This window comes from Megalobrama amblycephala, linkage group LG14, assembly GCF_018812025.1.
Source record: "Megalobrama amblycephala isolate DHTTF-2021 linkage group LG14, ASM1881202v1, whole genome shotgun sequence".
Taxonomy (NCBI): domain Eukaryota; kingdom Metazoa; phylum Chordata; class Actinopteri; order Cypriniformes; family Xenocyprididae; genus Megalobrama; species Megalobrama amblycephala.
In genome coordinates, this window is record NC_063057.1 from 44,778,466 (window position 1) to 44,800,332 (window position 21,867).

Sequence of the window (21,867 nt, forward strand, 5' to 3'; positions counted from 1 at the left end):
CCTCCAGCATCAACGTTCCCCACCCTTGCTTTATAGTGTGCACGGATCCACACTTCGAAAATCTACCAGAAATGGTAAACCATCTGGTCTATTGACATGTTCTTTTCATATTACTATGCTTTGGGACACACGTATGTAATCTCACATACTACTTAGGATGGATTGTATGGACATTGGGATGCAGGGTGAGTTAAAGGTATAGTTCACCCAAAAATGAAAATTCTGTCATCATTTGGGGCTTTCACACCGAATAGTTCTAAGAATTTGTTATCACTGTTTTCCATGTTCATGAAGTAAATATGTTTACACAGCTTTTTAAAAAAGCTGAGTGCCAGTGTTTGTCATGTGTTTGACCAATCAACATACACTCACGTCACTGATAGTTCCTACAGTGCTGGTTTAGACCCTACTGTAACGAGTGGTAACATGAAGTGGGATCCATAAGCAGGCTTTGTATCAGGGCAGGCAGATATCAATCACAAGTCCAAGACAGAGCAAATAATCCAAAGGGCAGGCAGCAGAGAATCGTGAACGTGGATCAAACAGGGTCAACAACAGGCAGGCAAACACAATGACAAACACTCAGAAATGCAAACCGTAGTAATACAAGACCTCAAATTCAGTGCAAGGTAGAGAGCAGCTTAAATAGTCCAGTTAATGCGCTGCAGCTGGGTGTGGGTGAAGCTGATTGGTGGAGTGAGTGCAGGTGATTGCCAAAGAGAATTATGGGAAATGGAGTCCACCTACTCTGAAGTAGAAGCTAATTTAGTTTCCCCAAAAGAAGTTCCTAGAACTAAAATGGTAATGGTAATGGATAATGGTAATATGCGATTGTCCAATCAGAATCAAGTATTTAACAGGGCTGCATAATAATTTTAGTTAATTAGATTAGTCAAGACTCAAAATGACAATATTTTTAGGCTTTAATCCAAAGCTCCTCAGTCTTTTTTTAAAATTAAACAAGAGTTTGTTACTGCAGTTTTGTCAGAAAAGATTAGCCAGCTGCCTAACAGCTGAAAGAGGAAAAATTCTATTCCTCCTAGATACAGTGACGTCACTGTCCTCTAAAAGAGGAAATAATACCTGCTTGTTTCACCTCAGTTAAAAATTCATCTGATGACTGTTCGACTCTCATCTATCAAAATGGACCTGCACATAACCATTCTAACTCTAACCATTGTTCTTTCAACTAGTGCTGAATGTAAGTTGAAGTTTTTAAATTGCTCAGGTACTATATTCATATGTGGTAAAATAGCAAACTTGAAAGTTGAAACTAATCATTTGTAACACCTATTCATTCATTCAAAACCTGCTTTTGTGCTTTTACTAGGGTTGAATGTTTCAATATGTTACACTGTTACATGGCCATTGTTTAAAAATATATTGTGCAAGGTATTCAGAAGATTTGGTTTATAATTTATTTTCATCGATTTGGTACTATCGTCAAGTAGTCATTTTCAAAACTCAGTAAAAATGTCTATGAGAAAAAAAACTATGTAGCAAGAACATCCGACTCAATCATCAATTTTTAAATCAAAATTTAGTAATTACAACAATCCAAAATAATTCAAAAACAATGCAGTAACAATGCAACAAATGTTTATATCACCTTAGAGGTGCTAATAAGATTACATAACACTACAATTAACACAACCTTCTGAATACATCATGACTTTAAATTATGGATAAACTGGATTTTAAGTTAATTTAGAAATAGAGATATGGCAAAAGAATATAATAAAGGTGTAGGTAATTTACAAACCACTTTTCTCAGCAACAATAAGAGCTTTGTTCCAGTCGTTAGTACAATTATTTTGAACTCTTAACAGAAGAATTTTGAAAGTGTTTTATTTGAGGATGTTTATCAAACCATGTGTAGATACTGTCATCATTTTTTTTTTTTTTTATAGTAGGGGAAAGTGGGGTGAGTTGTGCCAGTTTTTACTCCTGGGGGACCCCCAGCCCTGCACATTTTGTAAGTCTTCCTCTTTAACACACCTAATTCAACTCATCAGCTCATTAGTAGTGATAGCAAGTCATAAAGTGGGTGTGTCAAATAAGGGAGACATACAAAATGTGCAGGGCTGGGGGTCCTCCAGGACAGGTTTGAAAACCCCTGGAATAGAGCGCTTCCCATAATGTTTATGCATTAGGTCAGTAGGTGGAGAGTAGGTGGTATTTTGTGGTTGTTCGAACACATTCGACCACATGAGTGTCTACACTACGAAACAAATCCAGTCGAATGCCGGGGTAGTGTTCTCCAGAGATGCATGCAACGGCTGAAGAGCCAGAATAAGCTGATGTACTGCAGCAGGGGGTGCTGTTGAGGCAGGGGGCTGCAGGCGCTCAGGTGGCACATGAAGCAAGGCAGAGTAAAAGGCAATCAGAGATCGAGAGCCAGACCAGGGCTGAATGCAGAGGGGAACTGCCTAGGGGAAATAAGGGGCGGAAGTAGAGAGAACAATAACTGAAACATGAAAAAAAAGCTGGCAAAGTATCCAACATGGTAAAACAGAAGACAATGAGGCTGGAATCCAATGCGACTAGGCAGAACAGAAGACAATGAGGCTGGAATATGATATGGCAGAACACAAGAAAATGAGGCTGGAACAATCACTTCGCACAGAGCACAACACAATGATCTGGCACAAGACAGGACATGGAGAGGACTAAAGGAGGGTAAGGATTTAATAAGGATTTAATTGATACAGAACAGGGGGTAATGGATGGGTTAAGGTGAGCACGAAACACAGGCTTGACCCGAGAAACATGGAAGACTGGGTGTACCCAACCAAGTGTAGGACCAGGTGTAACTTGAGCCTTACTGCCAACCAGACTCAACACCTTGATCTGGCATAGCCCAATGAACCTGCGGGCTAACTTGCGAAATGCCACCCGGACATGAAATGTGAAAAGCATTGATAAAGCGTGTAATGCAAAGGGCCTTAGACACCCTCCATACTGTTTCTCCTTTGTTTATTGATTGCATCATGTGACGTTCATGGAACATTTTCCTGTAACTTTATAAAGTTCCCTAATTTCTCCCTGCTACAGAATTTCAAGGTTTCATGCACCCAGCATTATAAAGAATAGTATGAGCTTTAATTCAAACTCCAACATGACACATCTCTTGCACACATATTACTAACCTGACCTAATGAAACAAATATTCCAAGAGGGGTCACTATTCATGGATATCTGTGTGGATCCATTGTGCTTTAGATCCATTAATTTATGTTTCTGTGGATTGCTATATGGCTGTTTCCTGTTTCCATTTTGTTGATACAAAGGTCTTGTGAGAGGATCAATGAAATTTAAAGGTGCTACACTCAAAAACATAACTCTCTGAATGAACATAAAAAAATCATGGAAAGGATTTCCACATGATTAAGTTGCTTTATTTCAGCATTATGCAATTCTGTTATTCCAATTTAATGTACTTACGTTGGGTCAACTTAATTTATTAAGGTTGATTCAAGCTTATTTACTATGGTTGGGCACAGCTTAATTTAATAGTGTCAGCCCAACTAATTTGCAATGTTTTGGACCAACTCATTTACTTAAGTTGATCCAATCTATGCAATTTAAGTTAGCCTAACTAAGTGCTTAATGCTGAAAGAAAGCCATTTAATCACGCGGAAATCCTTTCCATGATTTAATTACATTAATTCAAAGAATAGCTTTTGAGTGTTAATAAATTAAAACCTTTTTACCATACTCTAATGGTGGAAACAACACACAACTAATGATAAAAGGTGCAATCAACTTGTATTTCCAAAATTATAATGCACATTGTTTTACACAGTACAGTTGCTTGTTGATAACACAAGGAAATATATCTCAAGTCTGTGAATACAGGGAAATGGGCCCTTTCACTCGCATCCCACTTAATCTACTCTTAACATTTGCACTTTGTACATCTTGCACCTGTGGTTTTATGTGATGGTGAACTCACAAGTTAATAAAAAATATTTACTAAAGTTAGAAAAATTTTAACATGTATATATTTTATTTATTTGAAACAAGTTTCAACAATGTCTACAGTATGGTTGGCATCAAGGGTAAAAAAAAGACAAATGAAGATCTTACAATCAAGTTTAACTCCCGAAATATGTAAAGGTTTAAACTTCAAAAAAAAAAAAAAAAAAAAAAAAAAACTTAAACATAGGTTAGTCTTAATTTGTTATGAGAAACTAAAAAATAATTCAGCATACAGCATTCCTTAAGTGCCAATAGACTAAACCTTGCATGAGAGAGAACATTTTTTTAATAAAAACCCCAGATGAGCTGAACACTGATATACTGGGAAATGGGGCCCTGTCTTTATACTCACATTCCTCTTAAAGATTTGCACTTACTAACACCTGTAGTTTAATGTGCTGGTGTACCTAAACAACAAAACAGAAGGTACAAGTTTTCTTATTGTTTTTTAGCCACTAATGGGGCGGTCTTGGACACTGTTTTTAGGATAGAAATCAAATTCCAAATATAACAAAGTAAATAAATAAAGTATCAGTAAATTTGCTCAACTTTGAGAACTATAACAACTTAGTTTTCCTCAGGTTAGAATGGTGTAGCTTTTGCTATGGCGATGTTTCATAACGGGAAAGCAGAGAACTTTTGAGAACTTTTCCTTTGTTGGATAGTTTGTTTCCATCCAATTCCATAATTCCATTCTGCAGAACCTCGAAAGTTTACTTGAGCTCCTGGGGGTAGCTCAGGTTTAGTGTGTAGGCAAGACCCAGCAAGATCACCACAGCAAAAGATACATTGCCCAACTCACTCATCACTTCCACCCCCTCCAGGACAATCCCAACATCCGTGGGGTCATCACCAGGCTCTGCACCTTCTTGTTGAATGACAAAGATTCCAAATACTGTCTCCGCTATGAAAGCAGTCAAATGGCCATCGACATCCTGTGACAAAAAAAAAAAAAAAAAAAAGGACGAAGATTTTTTTACTGATGTGCATTACATGCATATTTATAGCACACAATCTTTACAGTATTATGGTAAAACAGCTATCCCTAACTTAATCCATATTCATAATATAATAATGCAAATGTAATCAAATAACCAATTGACATTAAAATTGTTCGCGGAGTCTGTGAAATACTTCAACAACTAAGCCATACCAAGGGCTTGTCTGTTGTAATCATGAGTTCAGAGTTAGTTATTCCATTCGAATAAGGTATATTGTCTTATGAAAGGAAAAATAAGGAGTTAAAGTATGGTGTGTGTGTGTGTGTGTGTGTGTGTGTGTGTGTGTGTGTGTGTGTGTTATTGTCTGAGAGAAAGACAAGGAGAGAGGCTCCCAAACCGCCCCGGTTATTTCCAAAAAGAATCAGTGATAAGTTACTTTACCTCAAACAGACATTTGATACACTGTTTTTGTTCATGTATATTGGAGCAGGTAAGTATAGCGTCTGGAGTCCTTGAGATAAGCATACATGTAGTAGTAGTGCAAACGAGACCGGACAGTGAATGTGTGTGAGTGTGGAGGTTTTATGCTGGTGGTGATTGCAGTGCTGATGAGGTGCAGGTGGCGATGATTAGTACGCTGGTGATTGAGTGCGTGGGTAAGGGAGTGAGGTGGAACCTGACGTGTCTGTGACAATATGCAACAGCCTACGCCCGTATGCAAAACATTAACTGGAGAAGGACAGATGCAGTCACATTCATCAGCTGAACAGGGCAGCCGCGGCAAAACACCAAACATAGAACTGACCGTACGCACAGTCGCGCTCCTTTACAAAAGCCAAACCACTTCCGGGAAATGACGCCTGCCCAGGTACATAAGCCAATGGCTTTTATAGACGATAATAATCCATGACGCAAATGAATGCCCGCCCTAGCAATTTCGGAAAGTCATGCCCATCTTACCTGTAATGCCACATATAGAAGAATTACATGATGAAAAAAAAAATAGGCCAAAAAATTTTTATTTGGTAGGCTAGTGAGTTTTTATTTAAGTCGCCTAATCATTTTCCTTTCACAAACTCACTTAACCATAAATGTAATTGCGACATCCGTCATTATCCAACTATTTCCTGTCTCTGTCTGAGAAAGGTAAGGACTTCCCAAAAGTCTTTATTTAAGTGACCCTCCACAACAGCAAGTGACTTAACACATAAATTAACTTACCAGGTAATGCTTCACCAGCTTCTCTGGATCTTCATTAAGGTACACGCAGAGACCTTTGAAGATGCATTCTCTTCTGACTTCAATAGTGTCAGTCTTAATATAAAGATCAGAGAAAAAAAACAACACACTTATGAACACCATTTCAACAAACCAGCAGTGTAGGTTTACACACTTAACTTTAAACTAAATTCATAGGAAGTCACAACATAAAAGTGTTTGCTAGCATTGTATACAGCTTGGATGCATGTTAATGTCACAGAATGAAGGGAGGATGCAGATGCAAGTTAATCTCTTTAATAGAGCTTCACACCGAAGGTAGTCAGATTCAACACACACAAAAAACATATAACAGTCAGCAGGAGAGTGGTAACACAGGGACGTCGATGGGCGGTGAAGATCCGTGATGAGTGGTGACCGAAGAGCAGTGTCCGTGAAGTAATCCGTGAGTGAAGATCCAATGAGAACACGAAAACCAGGAAGCAACGAATTGAAGTCCAGTCCAGGGAAACACACAACAAGCAACACGGGAAACAACACGCAGACACCGCACAACGATCTGACAAACAAGAGACGAAAGACAAGGCGTTAAATAGGCAGATGGTAAGTGCTCACAGCTGCCGCTGATTACACAAAACGCCCACACAAAACAATCAGGTGACACACCCACACCATCACACAGACACCAGAATGAGACAGCGGATTCATGAACCGTGACAGTACCCCCTCCCCTGCCTCACGGCGTTCCCAGAACTCCTTACCTGTCGATTGTAATCATCGATAAGGGAGTGATCCAGAATGTCCCTAGCAGGAACCCAACTTCTCTCCTCCGGACCGTAACCTTCCCAGTCCACCAAGTACTGGAATCCGCGCCCCCTCCGCCTAGAGTCCAGAATGCGATTAACCGAATAGGTCGGTTCCCCGTCTAAGAGCCGCGGCGGTGGGGGAACCGGAGAGGGCGGATTAAGATGTGAATGAAAAACAGGTTTAATTTTGGAAACATGGAAGGCGGGATGAATCCTCCTGTACGCCGGAGGCAATTTGAGTCGGACTGCCACTGGGCTAATAATTTTAGTGACAGGAAACGGGCCGATGAATTTGGGAGCTAACTTATTGGCAACGGAACGGAGCGGAATGTTCTTGGTAGAAAGCCACACTTTTTGACCCACGACGTATACGGGAGGCTTTGACCGGTGGCGATCGGTCTTAGCCTTGGTGCGCGCCCTCACTTGCAACAGAGTCTCGCGGGCTCTGTTCCAAGTGCGGTGGCACCTCTGGACAAAGGCGTGAGCAGAGGGGACCGCGACTTCGGATTCCAGACTGGGAAACACAAGTGGCTGGTAACCTAAACTGCATTCGAACGAAGAGAGGCCCGTAGAAGACACTGGTAACGAATTGTGTGCGTACTCAATCATAGAGAGTTGTTGACTCCAGGAGGAAGGATTCTTGGATGCCAAACATCGCAACATACGCTCTAAATCTTGGTTGGCTCTCTCGATCTGCCCATTGGTCTGGGGATGGAACCCAGAGGAAAGACTAACCGTCGCGCCCAGCAGTCTACAAAACTCCTGCCAAAATTTGGACACAAACTGGGGACCCCTGTCGGACACCACATCTACCCGGGAGGCCATGTAACCGAAAGATGTGGTCTACGACAGTAACCGCTGTCTCCTTGGCAGAGGGCAATGTGGTCAAGGGTATGAAATGGGTCGCCTTCGAGAACCGGTGACAAAATCTAGAGCAATGTGGGACCAGGGTCTCGAAGGGACAGACAGCGGTTGGAGTAACCCATCTGGAGGGCGGTTGGAAGTCTTACCAGTGGCACAAACCGAGCAAGCCAAAACAAAACTGCGGATGTCCCGAGCCATAGCAGGCCACCAGAATCGTTGCTTGACCAAAAATCTGGTTCGATTAACCCCTGGATGACAAGCAACGTTGGAACAATGACCCCACTTGATGACGCAGGACCTTAACCCCTCCGGCACAAACAAACGGTTCGGTGGGCACCCGGGCGGGGGCGTTACCCCTTCTAAGGCTGCCAGGACCTTCGATTCGACCTCCCATGTAAGAGTGGAGACTACTAATGTCTCAGGAAGAATACACTCGGGAGTAGACGGGCACTCGGATGGATCAAAAATACGAGATAAAGAATCGGGCTTGATGTTCTTGGAGCCCGGGCGGTACGATAGAGAAAAATCAAAATGTCCGAAAAAAAGTGCCCACCGAGCCTGCCTGGAGTTGAGTCTCTTAGCCGATCGAATATATTCTAGGTTCTTGTGATCAGTCCAAACGATAAAGGGTACCCCTGACCCCTCCAACCAATGACGCCATTCCTCCAACGCTAATTTGACTGCCAACAACTCTCTGTTACCAATGTCATAATTGCGTTCAGCGGGAGACAAACGATGAGAAAAGTACGCGCAGGGATGCATCTTATCGTCTGAGGGCGCCCGCTGGGATAGAACTGCGCCTACCCCCACCTCTGACGCATCGACCTCCACCACGAACTGACGCAAAGGATCAGGGGCAGTGAGAATGGGGGCCGAAACGAAGCGGCCCTTCAGTTTGGCAAATGCAGCCTCAGCTGCATCTGACCACCTGAAGGTCGTTCTGGGGGAGGTCAAGGCGGTCAGAGGTGCGGCTAGTTGGCTGAAATTGCGAATAAAACGCCGGTAAAAATTGGCGAACCCCAGAAACCGCTGTAGGGCCTTACGGGAATCTGGACTTGGCCAATCCACCACAGCCTTAACCTTGTCAGGATCCATGCAAATTCCCTCAGACGAAACGATGTTCCATCGGCACTCTGCCGCGAGGGTGCGGAACTGGATGGCGTAGTCCGCGACCGTGCGGCTGCCCTGCTTGAGTTCGGTGAGCTGATGAGCGGCCTCCTTGCCCACAACCGCACGGTCGAACACCCTCTTCATCTCAGTGGAGAGTGCCAGGAACGAGGTGCAGCACGGGTCTTGATTCTCCCACACCGCCGTTCCCCATAAGGCCGCCTTCCTGGTCAGAAGGGTAAGGACGAACGCCACCTTGGATTCCTCATGTTCAAAGGTATGAGGCTTGTTAGGGACCCTTGTTACCAGATATGTTGAATAAAGACCCGGAGTCAAAGTTTAAAAAAAAAAATAATAAATTGAAGAAAAATTTAATGAAGAATAGTTTGTAGTTTCATCAGCAGAAGCCAGCTTCATGTCTCACAAGGAGTTCGTAGGCCGCTCTGCGTACATTCACATTTCCACAACAATTATACTCTAACAGAATCAACTAACTACGTCATTACTTCAGGTTGAATGATTCTGATTGGCTAAGAAAAATAGACAAGATTAGAAATTTTCCACACATGGACAGATAGTAAGAAGCATATCTCCCTTCGTCGCGGTGATGACGAGGGGGACCCTGGATTTAGGTACCGGATGTCCTTTTGGGGTCATGATGTGGCGTCTGCTGGTCTCAAGCAGAATGCCAGTTGTCCAGTACAAAGGAACCTGCACAAAACTCTTAGCACACATACACATGATTCGCAGCTTCTTCAAGGCTGAAGTTGATCTGAGCTCTGCTCTGAGCAGGAAACTTTCCCCAAAACATACTGATAACATGTTCTTTTCTCTTAGTGAGAGGTACAGAGGAAAATAGACGCTTTAACATACATTGAAGAAGTCATTCAAATATTTTAACAGAAATATAAATGTTGATTAATAACTTAAAAGGTATATATTGAAGCGGCAGTGGATTCCAGAATCCACCCCTTCAGGCTGCAGTGAAAAATGCAAGGAACATTTATTCAAAAAGGCTCTGCAAAACTCAGGCTCACCAGCGTAACTCTGGGGCACAGGAAGGCGGGGCTCCGGCAGATCGCGTCTGGGGGGAACAGGCGGTGGGGGTGGCGCAGTGGGAGCGCAAAGTTGTTGAAGTTCCCGGGAGAGCTCGGACACCTGTGTTACCAGCGCTTGGACAGCGCGTCCGGTGGAAGTGATGCTCTCCTGCTGCTGGTCCATGCGGGAGATGCTGTGGTTGATGAACTCCGTTAAAGCTGCTGAACTCGCTGCATCCATGATGGTCAGATCGTTCTGTCACGGAATGAAGGGAGGATGCAGATGCAAGTTAATCTCTTTAATAGAGCTTCACACCGAAGGTAGTCAGATTCAACACACACAAAAAACATATAACAGTCAGCAGGAGAGTGGTAACACAGGGACGTCGATGGGTGGTGAAGATCCATGATGAGTGGTGACCGAAGATCAGTGTCCGTGAAGTAATCCGTGAGTGAAGTCCAGAGAGTAATCCAATGAGAACACGAAAACCAGGAAGCAACGAATTGAAGTCCAGTCCAGGGAAACACACAACAAGCAACATGGGAAACAACACGCGGACACCGCACAACGATCTGACAAACAAGAGACGAAAGACAAGGCGTTAAATAGGCAGATGGTAAGTGCTCACAGCTGCCGCTGATCAACAATCAGCGGCGACGCCCACACAAAACAATCAGGTGACACACCCACACCATCACACAGACACCAGAATGAGACAGCGGATTCATGAACCGTGACAGTTAATCCCTTTGGGATAGTCTGTTTAAAAGTTATTTAAGACAAATCTTTGTTATTTTACTATCATTTACAATTTTGTGTTTTCCTTTAATCATGTCAAGCTTCAAATTAATGTATCTTAACCTAGGTAACCTACCTGAAGATGTCACCTAAGACATAATTTTGCTTGATTATTACGCAGGAATGAAAGTATAGTTCCTAGCCATATCTGACTAAAAAAATCACAACTTTTCATTTTCTGTCGGTCTTAGTACACAATGTAACTACAGAAGAGTCAAGTTTTAAATTGGAAAAATATCGAAACTCTTGGCATCGTTCGTTGTGTGTTTGTTGCCTGAGGGTTTATGAATTAGGTCAGGGAAGACTATTCCTTGTTCATTGTTCACAATCTTATTCGGTTATAGTTCATTTGTGTGTTTGTTCCATGAAGCCCTACAATGTTTATTTATATTACTAAAACATGTTTATTATTTAAAATAATTAGTGCCGTGGTGTTTTAATGGTTTCATAAGAATAACCAGTAATTCACAGTTCCAAAGAAGGATAAGAGGTTAAGTCCGATTTTAGATCTAAGGCAAACTGTTCTCTGAGGAGACTCAGGTTCAAGATGCTGACCATTTCTGTTATCGTGAATCAAATCAGGTCTGAGGACTGGTTTGTCATGATAGATCTCAAGGATGCGTACTTTCATATTTACTCCCTCCTGCTCACAGGAAGTTCCTGAGGTTTGCTTTCAGGGGCGAAGCATTCCAGTATCGGGTACTTCTGTTCGGCCTAGCTTTCTCCCCTCGCACTTTTGACAAGTGCATGGATGCAGCACAATTGTCTCCTGCATGTATTGAGGCCATCCTGGCGATGGTTTCCAGGATGAAGCTAGGCTGTGCCATTACTGTAAAGCAGTTCCAGAGGCTACTGGGGCTCATGGAAGCTGCGCCCAACGTCATTCCTTTTGGCCTGCTGTACAGGAGACCCCTGTTGTGGTGCTCGGGACCAGGGGGTTCTCCCTGAGGGGAAACTTATTCCACATGAGCAGAGTTATCTGCAGATGCTTTCACTCTCTGGCCATGTAGAAGAAACCATGGTTATTCTCCTTTCACTGTTGTTGCTCCTCCTTTTATGCTTCTGAAGCTCCTCCGTGAGAATTTGAGGCCAGCCTCACTTTGTTCCCCACAGCTCTCGACCTCACAATACCTCTTAGTTCTAAAATACTTCCAGTATAAATAATTTGTTCATCTTCTAGGCTTTTACCCCTTTATTCCCAAACACTGTGATGTAATGTAAGTAAAATGGATAGTTCTCTATCATGTCAATAATGTCCTATTATTGTAGCATTTCAGCCCTGAAAGCTATGCAGATATTTACATATGGATGATATGGAAAATCTCTATTTATTGACATCAGCAAGAAATATTTTGTATTATATTTTCTCAGCTATCCAATGTACCTGAATTAACAATCTCAAAAAATAAGCTTATTGTATTTATATGTTTTATTATGCTTAATCTTTTTCAGTTGAACATGAAGCTTTCGCATATCTTGGATGCTCTGATACGGAAGAAGAATATTACATTGGATATGATGAAGAGGAGGTGGGACATATTGACTTTAAACAGAAGAGAGCAGTATCGACATTACCTGACTTTACGGGATCTATGACATTTCCCGGATTTTATGGAATTGGTGTTGATGCAATGGTAGAATGCAAGAATGACTTACTAATACATATTAAAAATTTCAAGAGCCTGCCACTAGAAATAGGTAAGACATAAGAATGTGCTATAAACTTTTACTTTTTAATACAGTTTTAAATAAAACGCTTTAACGTTCCCTTTGTTGAGGGTTTATAAAGGGTTTTCTTAAATAAGCAATATCACATAAGCAACAGTGTCACAATATTATTTTTTTACAAAATTATGCATTATACATTCTTACTCCACAAGTTCAGGATCTTTTATTGCTATTGTTTGCAATGAACAAGTCTTAAATGGGGAAACGGAGGCTTCTGGTGGGGAGTTGAAGGAAGCAGCAGTGGGCGGAAACGTGACAGAGGTAGTGCTTTTTGAGGTCTGTAATCCAGTCTTGGGCTACCAAGTCATATGGATCTATGTTGTTTATAGTCTTTAATTTGTCCAAATACTATTGCTTGGAATTGGCATTTAATTTATCTTAGTATAGGGTCCCTTCTCCTTTTCCCTCTCCATATCATTCTTTCTTCCTCGAAATTTAAATGATTTCAACAAACAAAAAATATAGCTGCAAGCAGCAATGACGGGCCCAAACCCCAGCGCCACCGCCACCGCCACCCTGGAGCCTTTAGGCAGACTGTGCACGACAGGCAATATGCATTTAAACTGAGTGAATGTAAAACGATTATGTCAAGATAACACTCTTCCTGTTTCCATTTTGTCATTAATTTAATTGTTTTCCATGGCAACACCGTGTGAGATATCAAATAATCGTTCACAATTTAATATCTTCAATGACTTGCCACCATGTTCAGAAAGTTTGGTGTGAATTGTTTGAATCTCTCTCTACATCTTCCCCTTGTTTCATCGGTATACTCCCTTTTATGGGTTCTTTTTAGGTTCAGTTCATTTCTGACACCATGTTGTGTTAGCTATTTTTAAAATTACAAGCCAGGAACGCACATGATACTCAGAATGACTCTTTATTCAGGAACTGACATTATAACACTGTGTCTCCACTTAAATGTCCATACTACAAAAGTACCATTACACTAAAAGTTCCCATTACAGAACATTTATTTATCCAATTTATTAAGAAAAAAACAAATAATAATTTTATTAGTCAGACACAAAATAAAATTTAAACATCTTTATTATATATTATATGAAGAATAAATATGTATTAAAGAAACTTTTGGCTTGTCTCCTGAGGCCAGTAGAGGACGCAATGAGCAAAATAATAATAAACTATCAAATTGTTTATTTAAAGCAATAAAATAACATGACTGTCTGTAAAAAAAAAATTGCATAATGTTTAAAGGGTTAGTTCACCCAAAAATGAAAATTCTGTAATTTATTACTTACCTTCGTGCCGTTCCACACCCGTAAGACCTTCGTTCATCTTTGGAACACAAATTAAGATGTTTTAGTTGAAATCTGATGGCTCCGTGCGGCCTGCATAGGGAGCAATGACATTTCCTCTCTCAGGATCCATAAAGGTACTAAAAACACATCTAAATCAGTTCATGTGAGTACAGTGGTTCAATATTAATATTATAAAGCAACAAGAATATTTTTGGTGCACCAAAAAAAACAAAAAAAACCCCGACTTATTTAGTGATGGTCGATCTCAAAACACTGCTTCAGGAAGCTTCAGAGATAGCTGTCATATCTTAATATTCCTCTGAATGAATATCTCAAGTTTTTACCCTGGTTGAATGAATCAATGAATAAGTGACTCAATCAATCAATCAATCAATCAATCAACTGTAGGGAAATTTACCACAATGCCTTATATTTGTCTTGTGCTTTTTGTATTGTACTTGTCTGTAATTGAACTAAATAAAAATTGTAGTGGAATTTACAGTTAAGACCCGAGGACCAGATTTGATGAATGAAGACCAGGCGTCAGATTAATAAATAAAATTGATTGCATATTTATTTTTTTTACTGAAGAATAGTTTGCAGTTTCATCAGCAGAAGTCAGCTTCAACACTCACAAGGAGTTTGTAGGCTGCTCTGCCATAACACAAATCACTAAATGTCATCACGTCAAATTGAATGATTCTGATTGGTTAAGGCACAGATAAACTTTCCACTGAGGTCACCAATGTGATTTTATAGGCTCCAGTTTTTGTCAGATGGTCATTTCACCTCCCCTGCGTGCCAGATGTTCTCCTTGTGAACGTCAGGTCTTGTAACAAAAGTATACTGAAACACTTTGTTACAAGACCTGACTATCCAGTGGCCACCTCTGACAGCATCAGCCAATCAAAACACTGGATCTGAAAGATGCCAATTTGCATTTCCCAAGAGATTAAAAGGCTTGTCTCTGAGACAAAGATTTGTTCCAGTTTTTGGGTTGCTGCAGTTTCCTGTTCTGGTTCCAGGCTCCAGTTCGTGTTCCAGTCCCGGTTCAAGGTTCCGGTCACAAGGTGTTCTAAGCTAATTCCAACTCTACAGCAATGTGAAGTTGATCTCTCAAGACTCTGAAGCTCTAAAGAGAGAAACAAGGAAGTTCTACAATAAGTGAATTTGGGAAGTTCAAAACTGCAATGGAGATAATGACAACAAGCTTAGCCCCCATCTTCAAAATATCTTCTGCACCAACTTCAAAATCCTCTCATCAGAGATCCTCCAGACCTGCGTGTTCCAGACTGCCCAGATCTGCACTGACTTCAGAATCTAAAGATCCTTCCGTCTGCATGTTCCAAAGAATAAGAATCATCTGCACAGACATCAGAACCTTCAACTTCAAGGCTTCTTCTTCTGCTTGTTCCAGGAAAATGACCTTCTCTGTGCTTCAGGAGTTTAATATTCAAGTACTTTGTGTTCAAGGCTGTGAAACGGATTCCAACTCCTTTCCTCCCACTGTAACACAGGCCAGCATATTGTCAATGTGAAATTCCTTGTCTGGTGCCCCGTAATATAGAATGAAATCATCTGACACTCTCACACTCACCTTAAGTGACGTGTACCCACAGATGTACCCACAGTAGGGCAGCGACCACAGATATACCCACAGTAGGGCAGCAAGGTGGAGCACAGGGACCTGATCCGGAGTGGGTCTGAGTGCGCAGTGCAAAACATACCTGGCAGCGTGAGAAGACATCACGTCCTCGAACCGCACACCACTGCCCACTGGTGATAGGAGAGGGGGATGAGAGTGGCATGGCATAGTGTAGCACACTGCCATCCACAGATCGAGGAAGCTGATCTTTTACTGAGAATTTTGGTACCAATGACTCCAGTGGTGGAACAGAAATTTGACTCAACAAAAGATTCTCTGCCCGGCCCTCGTCCAGGAAAAGAACAGCTCCGTCCATCTCCGGGTTGCCCGTCACAGGAGTGGTGTTTCAGTGACCACTTGGAGGAATTAGTGGCGGCTAAGACGAGGCAACGACACCCTTGGCAATGAGTAAGACTAAAGGGCAGGTCATGATGGCCTGGTAGCACTTTCAGAACAGGCTCTTGATTGCCTCAGCCTGCTTCTGGGCTGATGAGAACTGCTGGGCACACTCTTCAACAGCGTCGCTAAAAAGGCCACCTTATGAGATGGAAGCATTGAGAAAGCACGATTTGTTGACATCTCACACCCCTACAAGGTTAAGCCAGGGGGCACTTCTAGACCACCAAGGTGGACATCGTCTAGCCGAGGGGCTGCGCTGACTGACTTGATCACAGTCAGTCATCATGCACAGTTCCTGCATCAACCCCGGCTCAGAACTACCCTCATGCATATGAGTGCTTTGGCTTTCTAGACTTACAAGGTGCCATCGCATGCAGGGCAGAGGTGGCTTGACCAGCAGCACTGTAAGATCCTGCAGTTAGAGCTGCAGTTGTCTCTCAGGTCCTGGACGTTGTATGATATGATAAGCTACATGACATTTCTTTGTCTCACTCTTTCTTGGAGACGGCATTTATGCAGGTAGCCTATATTCTTTGTCTGTCTATATGGGTGTACCAGCACAGACAGTTAGAAGATATTTAAGTACATGTTATAATCGTAATTAAAAAAATATTTGTTAAGTGATAACTATGAAGAAAACAGATAGGCTGTAAAACCATAGATATAATGGTCTTCTCATGTAATTGTATAAACCTCCGAGTAAAGCCCCACCCACTTCGGGATTTATACAAATGCAGATACATATAATTTTGCAATTGTTAAAGATACAGATATGTCTCTGCTGCACATCCCTAGCATATCTATTTACAGTTCTGCTTCCATTGTGTAAAGGGGAAACAGAGCGCTGCACACACGGCCTGACTCCTACTGTCAGACATCAATGCAAATAAGAAAAAACGCTCTTATTAGAGTGCTGTCATTGTTAAAGTTTTTAATAGCAGGGTATCACGATACCTTCCTATTACCAGTATATTGTGCAACACTTGGTCAAGCTCTAGTTCTGAGCAGGAAACTTTCCCAAAACATACTGTTTAGATGTATTTTCATTAAAAGTTTCAGGCAATATTCATAATTATTCTACTTGAAAAGTAAAGTAAATGCTTTAACATAAGCTTGAAGAAGTCATTCAAATAATTTAGTATTTAGAAGGACAAATATTGATTAATAACTTGATTATAAATCACTCAAAGAATATATATTGAAGTGGCAGTGGATTCCGGAATCCACGCCTCTTTTTTGTTCACCCTAAGGGGGTTATCGCTGTGCTCCCTGGTCTTATCCATGCTAAGCACCAATACAAACTATGTTAACGGTCAATCATATTTAATGATAGTGGTCCTGACAGAATTACTGTTTTATTTGGATCAAATAAATGCAGCCTTGGTGAGCATGAGAATTTTCTCAACAACATTATAAAAATATGTATGTAAAACGTACATAGTGTCATGCAATTGTGCCACAAAAGTTTATATAATGCATATTGAAGGATTATTCCACTTTTAAATAAACTTTTCATGATAATTTACTCACCCCCATGTCATCCAAGATGTTCTTGTCTTTCTTTTGTCAGTTGAAAAGAAATTAAGGTTTTTGAGGAAAACATTCCAGGATTTTTCTCCATGTAGTGGACTTCAATGGCCTCCAGACAGTTGAAGGTCAAAATTACAGTTTCAGTGCAGCTTCAAAGGGCTTTAAACAATACCAGACGAGGACTAAGGGTCTTATCTAGCGAAACGATATGTCATTTTTTAGAAAAACACAACCGTTTATGCTTTATAAACACAAAATATCACCTTGAACCTACTTCCCATTTCCGCATTCTTCAAAACGCTTACGCTGTATGTCCTACGTCTTTCCTATTCTACTTACGGAACGAACATGGTGCCAGTTTCGTTTTTTTCCGTAAGTAGAATAGGAAAGGCGTAGAACATACAGCGTAAGCATTTTGAAGAATGCGGAAACGGGAAGTACGTTCAAGGCGATATTTCGTGTTTATAAAGCATAAACGGTTGTGTTTTTTCGAAAATGACCAATCGTTTCACTAGATAAGACCCTTATTCCTCGTCTGGTATCGTTTAAAGCCCTTTGAAGCTGCACTGAAACTGTAATTTTGACCTTCAACCATCTGGAGGCCATTGAAGTCCACTATAAGGAGAAAAATCCTGGAATGTTTTCATCAATAATCTTAATATCTTTTCGACTGACGAAAGAAAGACATGAAAATTTGTATGACATGGGGGTGAGTACATTATCAGGAAAAGTTTATTTAAAGTTTGACTAATCCTTTAAGATATCCTTGTTTACTTGATTGAACTGAAGAATGAATGAAAAAAGTTATCTGTGTTTAATTCTAGATGCACCCAAGACTTCAGTCTATCCAAAGGATGATGTTCAGCTGGGTATTCAAAACACCCTCATCTGTCATGTGACTGCTTTCTATCCTCCATCTGTCAACATCTCATGGACTAAGAATAATGTTCATGTATCAGAGGGCATGAGTTTAAGTCTGTACCGTCCAAGGAAAGATCTTACCTTCAACATCTTTTCCACACTGAAGTTTACACCTGCTGAAGGAGACATTTACAGCTGCATGGTGAACCACAAAGCCCTCCAAGGTCAACCTCAGACCAAAATATGGGGTGAGCATGATTTTTTAAATAGAACACAGTTACACAGTTCAACTTTTTATTGTTTAAAAAAAAAAAAATGTTAATCTTTTATCCTATGGATGTATTTTCCAGATGTTGATGTTGCCCTCCCAAGTGTTGGTCCAGCTGTGTTCTGTGGAGTGGGTCTGACTATTGGGCTGTTGGGAGTAGCTGTGGGAATGTTCTTCCTCAATAAAGAACACAACTAACTGACTATGAAGCCATGAAAGCAAACTTTAAAAATATCTAGTAATTGTTTTATAACTGAGCAATTTGACAATGCTAAAGTTATAACAAGTTTCATTCTGCATGACAGGTGACAGTTGATGTTAAAGGTATATGAATACATTTAGATTAAATCTACATTTTATTGTCTCTCAAATATTTCACAGTATGAAAACCTTTGCTTTCTGTGTAACACCAAACATGCTTAAACTGAAGCTCTAAAAAAAAGAAGCTCTTTAATTGAATTTCTTTTTTCTTTGTCTTTTTTCGGGCAAGTGTGTTCACATTGAGGCCAATGGGAATAAATCTAGATTTAAACATGATTGCAACAAGATATGGATTATGTATGATTTTCAAGCCATCTCGTTATTATTGACAAATTTTATGAATAATGCAGTGGTAATTGACAGCCTTTTTATTGTTTTTTGAAAGAAATCTCTTATTTAATCAAAAATACAGTAAAAACAGTAATATTGTTACATAATTAAAATGTTCTCAATGTGAATATATTTTAACATGTATTTATTCCTGTGATCAAAGCTGAATTTTCAGCATCATTATTCCAGTCTTCAGTGTCATATGATCCTACAGAAATCATTCTAATATGCTGATTTGCTGCTCAAGAAACATTTCTGATTATTATCAGTGTTGAAAACAGTTGCTTAAAATTGTTGTGGAAACCATGACACATTTAATTTTTCCAGATTTTTTGATGAAGAGAAAGTTCAATGAACATTTACAAACCTGATTCCAAAAAAGTTGGGACACTGTACAAATTGTGAATAAAAACAGAATGCAATGATGTTGAAGTTTCAAATTTCAATATTTTATTCAAAAAACAGCACAGATGACATATCAAATGTTTAAACTGAGAAAATGTATCATTTTAAAGGAAAAATAAGTTAATTTTAAATTTCATGGCATCAACACATCTCAAAAAAGTTGGGACAAGGCCATGTTTACCACTGTGTGGCATCCCCTCTTCTTTTTATAACAGTCTGCAAACATCTGGGGACTGAGGAGACAAGTTGCTCAAGTTTAGGAATAGGAATGTTGTCCCATTCTTGTCTAATACAGGCTTCTAGTTGCTCAACTGTCTTAGGTCTTCTTTGTTGCATCTTCCTCTTTATGATGCGCCAAATGTTTTCTATGGGTGAAAGATCTGGATTTCAGTACCCGGATCCTTCTTCTACGCAGCCATGATGTTGTAATTGATGCAGTATGTGGTCTGGCATTGTCATATTGGAAAATGCAAGGTCTTCCCTGAAAGAGACGACGTCTGGATGGGAGCATATGTTGTTCTAGAACTTTGATATACCTTTCAGCATTGATGGTGCCTTTCCAGATGTGTAAGCTGCCCATGCCACACACGCACTCATGCAACCCCATACCATCAGAGATGCAGGCTTCTGAACTGAGCACTGATAACAACTTGGGTTGTCCTTGTCCTCTTTAGTCCGGATGACATGGTGTCCCAGTTTTCCAAAAAGAACTTCAAATTTTGATTCGTCTGACCACAGAACAGTTTTCCACTTTGCCACAGTCCATTTTAAATGAGCATTGGCCCAGAGAAAATGCCTGCCCTTCTGGATCATGTTTAGATATGGCTTCTTTTTTGACCTATAGAGTTTTAGCCAGCAATGGCGAATGGCACGTTGGATGTGTTCACCGACAATATTTTCTGGAAGTATTCCTGAGCCCATGTTGTGATTTCCATTACAGTAGCATTCCTGTATGTGATGCAGTGCCGTCTAAGGGCCCGAAGATCACGGGCATCCAGTATGGTTTTCCGGCCTTGACCCTTACGCACAGAGATTGTTCCAGATTCTCTGAATCTTTGGATGATATTATGCACTGTAGATGATGATAACTTCAAACTCTTTGCAATTTTTCTCTGAGAAACTCCTTTCTGATATTGCTCCACTATTTTTCACCGCAGCATTGGGGGAATTGGTGATCCTCTGCCCATCTTGACTTCTGAGAGACACTGCCACTCTGAGAGGCTCTTTTTATACCCAATCATGTTGCCAATTGACCTAACACGTTGCAAATTGGTCCTCCAGCTGTTCCATATATGTACATTTAACTTTTCCAGCCTCTTATTGCTACCTGTCCCAACTTTTTTGGAATGTGTAGCTCTCATGAAATCCAAAATGAGCCAATATTTGGCATGACATTTCAAAATGTCTCACTTTCAACATTTGATATGTTATCTATATTCCATTGTGAATAAACTATAAGTTTATGAGATTTGTAAATTATTGCATTCCTTTTTATTCACAATTTATACAGTGTCCCAACTTTTTTTGGAATCGGGTTTGTATTTTAATTTATTACATTAATTAAATAGAAGACTTTTATAATGTTACAACATACTTCTGTCACTTTTGATAAATTTAATGCATCCTTGATGAATAAAAGTATTAATTTATCTCTTTTTTAATCTTACCACAATGAATGGTATCCTGGTTTCCACAAATATATAAAGCATCACAACCGTTTTTAAGATTGATTATAATCAGAAATGTTTCTTGAGCAACAAATCAGCATATTAGAATGATTTCTGAAGAATCATGTGACACTGAAGACTGGAGTAATGATTGTACATGTACATGATGTGCATTTTACAATATATTCACATAGAAAACAGCTATTTTAAATTTTAATACTATTTTACACACTGTCTTTGCATAGGGCCCAAGATTTGGTGCTACTCCCCTGGCCACGATACATTATAGAAAAAAACACAGCTCTGTAATTTTTCCTACAACTACATTTTCAAAATAGCCCAATAGTGCGGGAAAACTGTGACCCTGGCAACTGTGCTTCAGAGATTAATTACAACATCTGGTGAGTTCAGAAGTGCATACAAATGATACTTTACTCATAAGGTAAGGATTCGTAAAAGGAGGGTCAGCAAAGCAACTCACTGTAGTTCACATGATAGTACCAAGTGGTTTATGTAGTATGTCCAGATTGCATTCATACTACACACATACATTTTTAAATGGTCACAAAGACGTACCTCAAACGCACCTCAAACCAATCACATTAGAGCCTTGATGTCACTGAAATGATTTCATATGCTACGTTCCAGTTCATTTTATGCCCTTCCCTTGCTAACTTCCCTAAGTCTCGTTGACTCGGATGTACAAATCTTGCAATGGGTTGAATTGGAACATCCTAAGCCCTTGATCACTTGAAATC

The 21,867-nt window shown here is 40.4% G+C and overlaps 1 protein-coding gene across 1 annotated transcript; it reads left to right on the forward strand.

The window, feature by feature from the left end:
* The first annotated feature begins 837 nt into the window (after nucleotides 1–837).
* LOC125245912 (RLA class II histocompatibility antigen, DP alpha-1 chain-like) lies at nucleotides 838–19,096 on the forward strand. Its single transcript, XM_048156740.1, has 4 exons — nucleotides 838–1,201; nucleotides 12,206–12,451; nucleotides 18,142–18,426; nucleotides 18,529–19,096. Exons 1-4 carry the CDS (start codon nucleotides 1,117–1,119, stop codon nucleotides 18,642–18,644), a joined length of 732 nt encoding a protein of 243 aa, XP_048012697.1. The 5' UTR covers nucleotides 838–1,116; the 3' UTR covers nucleotides 18,645–19,096.
* Nucleotides 19,097–21,867: the final 2,771 nt, after the last annotated feature.

Bases quoted from the DNA above. Each gene is read 5' to 3' on its own strand.
- LOC125245912 (XM_048156740.1), top strand. From the start codon at position 1,117: ATGACTGTTCGACTCTCATCTATCAAAATGGACCTGCACATAACCATT. The intron at 1,202-12,205 runs GTAAGTTGAAGT...AATCTTTTTCAG, and splicing joins TCTTTCAACTAGTGCTGAAT to TTGAACATGAAGCTTTCGCA. The intron at 12,452-18,141 runs GTAAGACATAAG...GTTTAATTCTAG, and splicing joins GAGCCTGCCACTAGAAATAG to ATGCACCCAAGACTTCAGTC.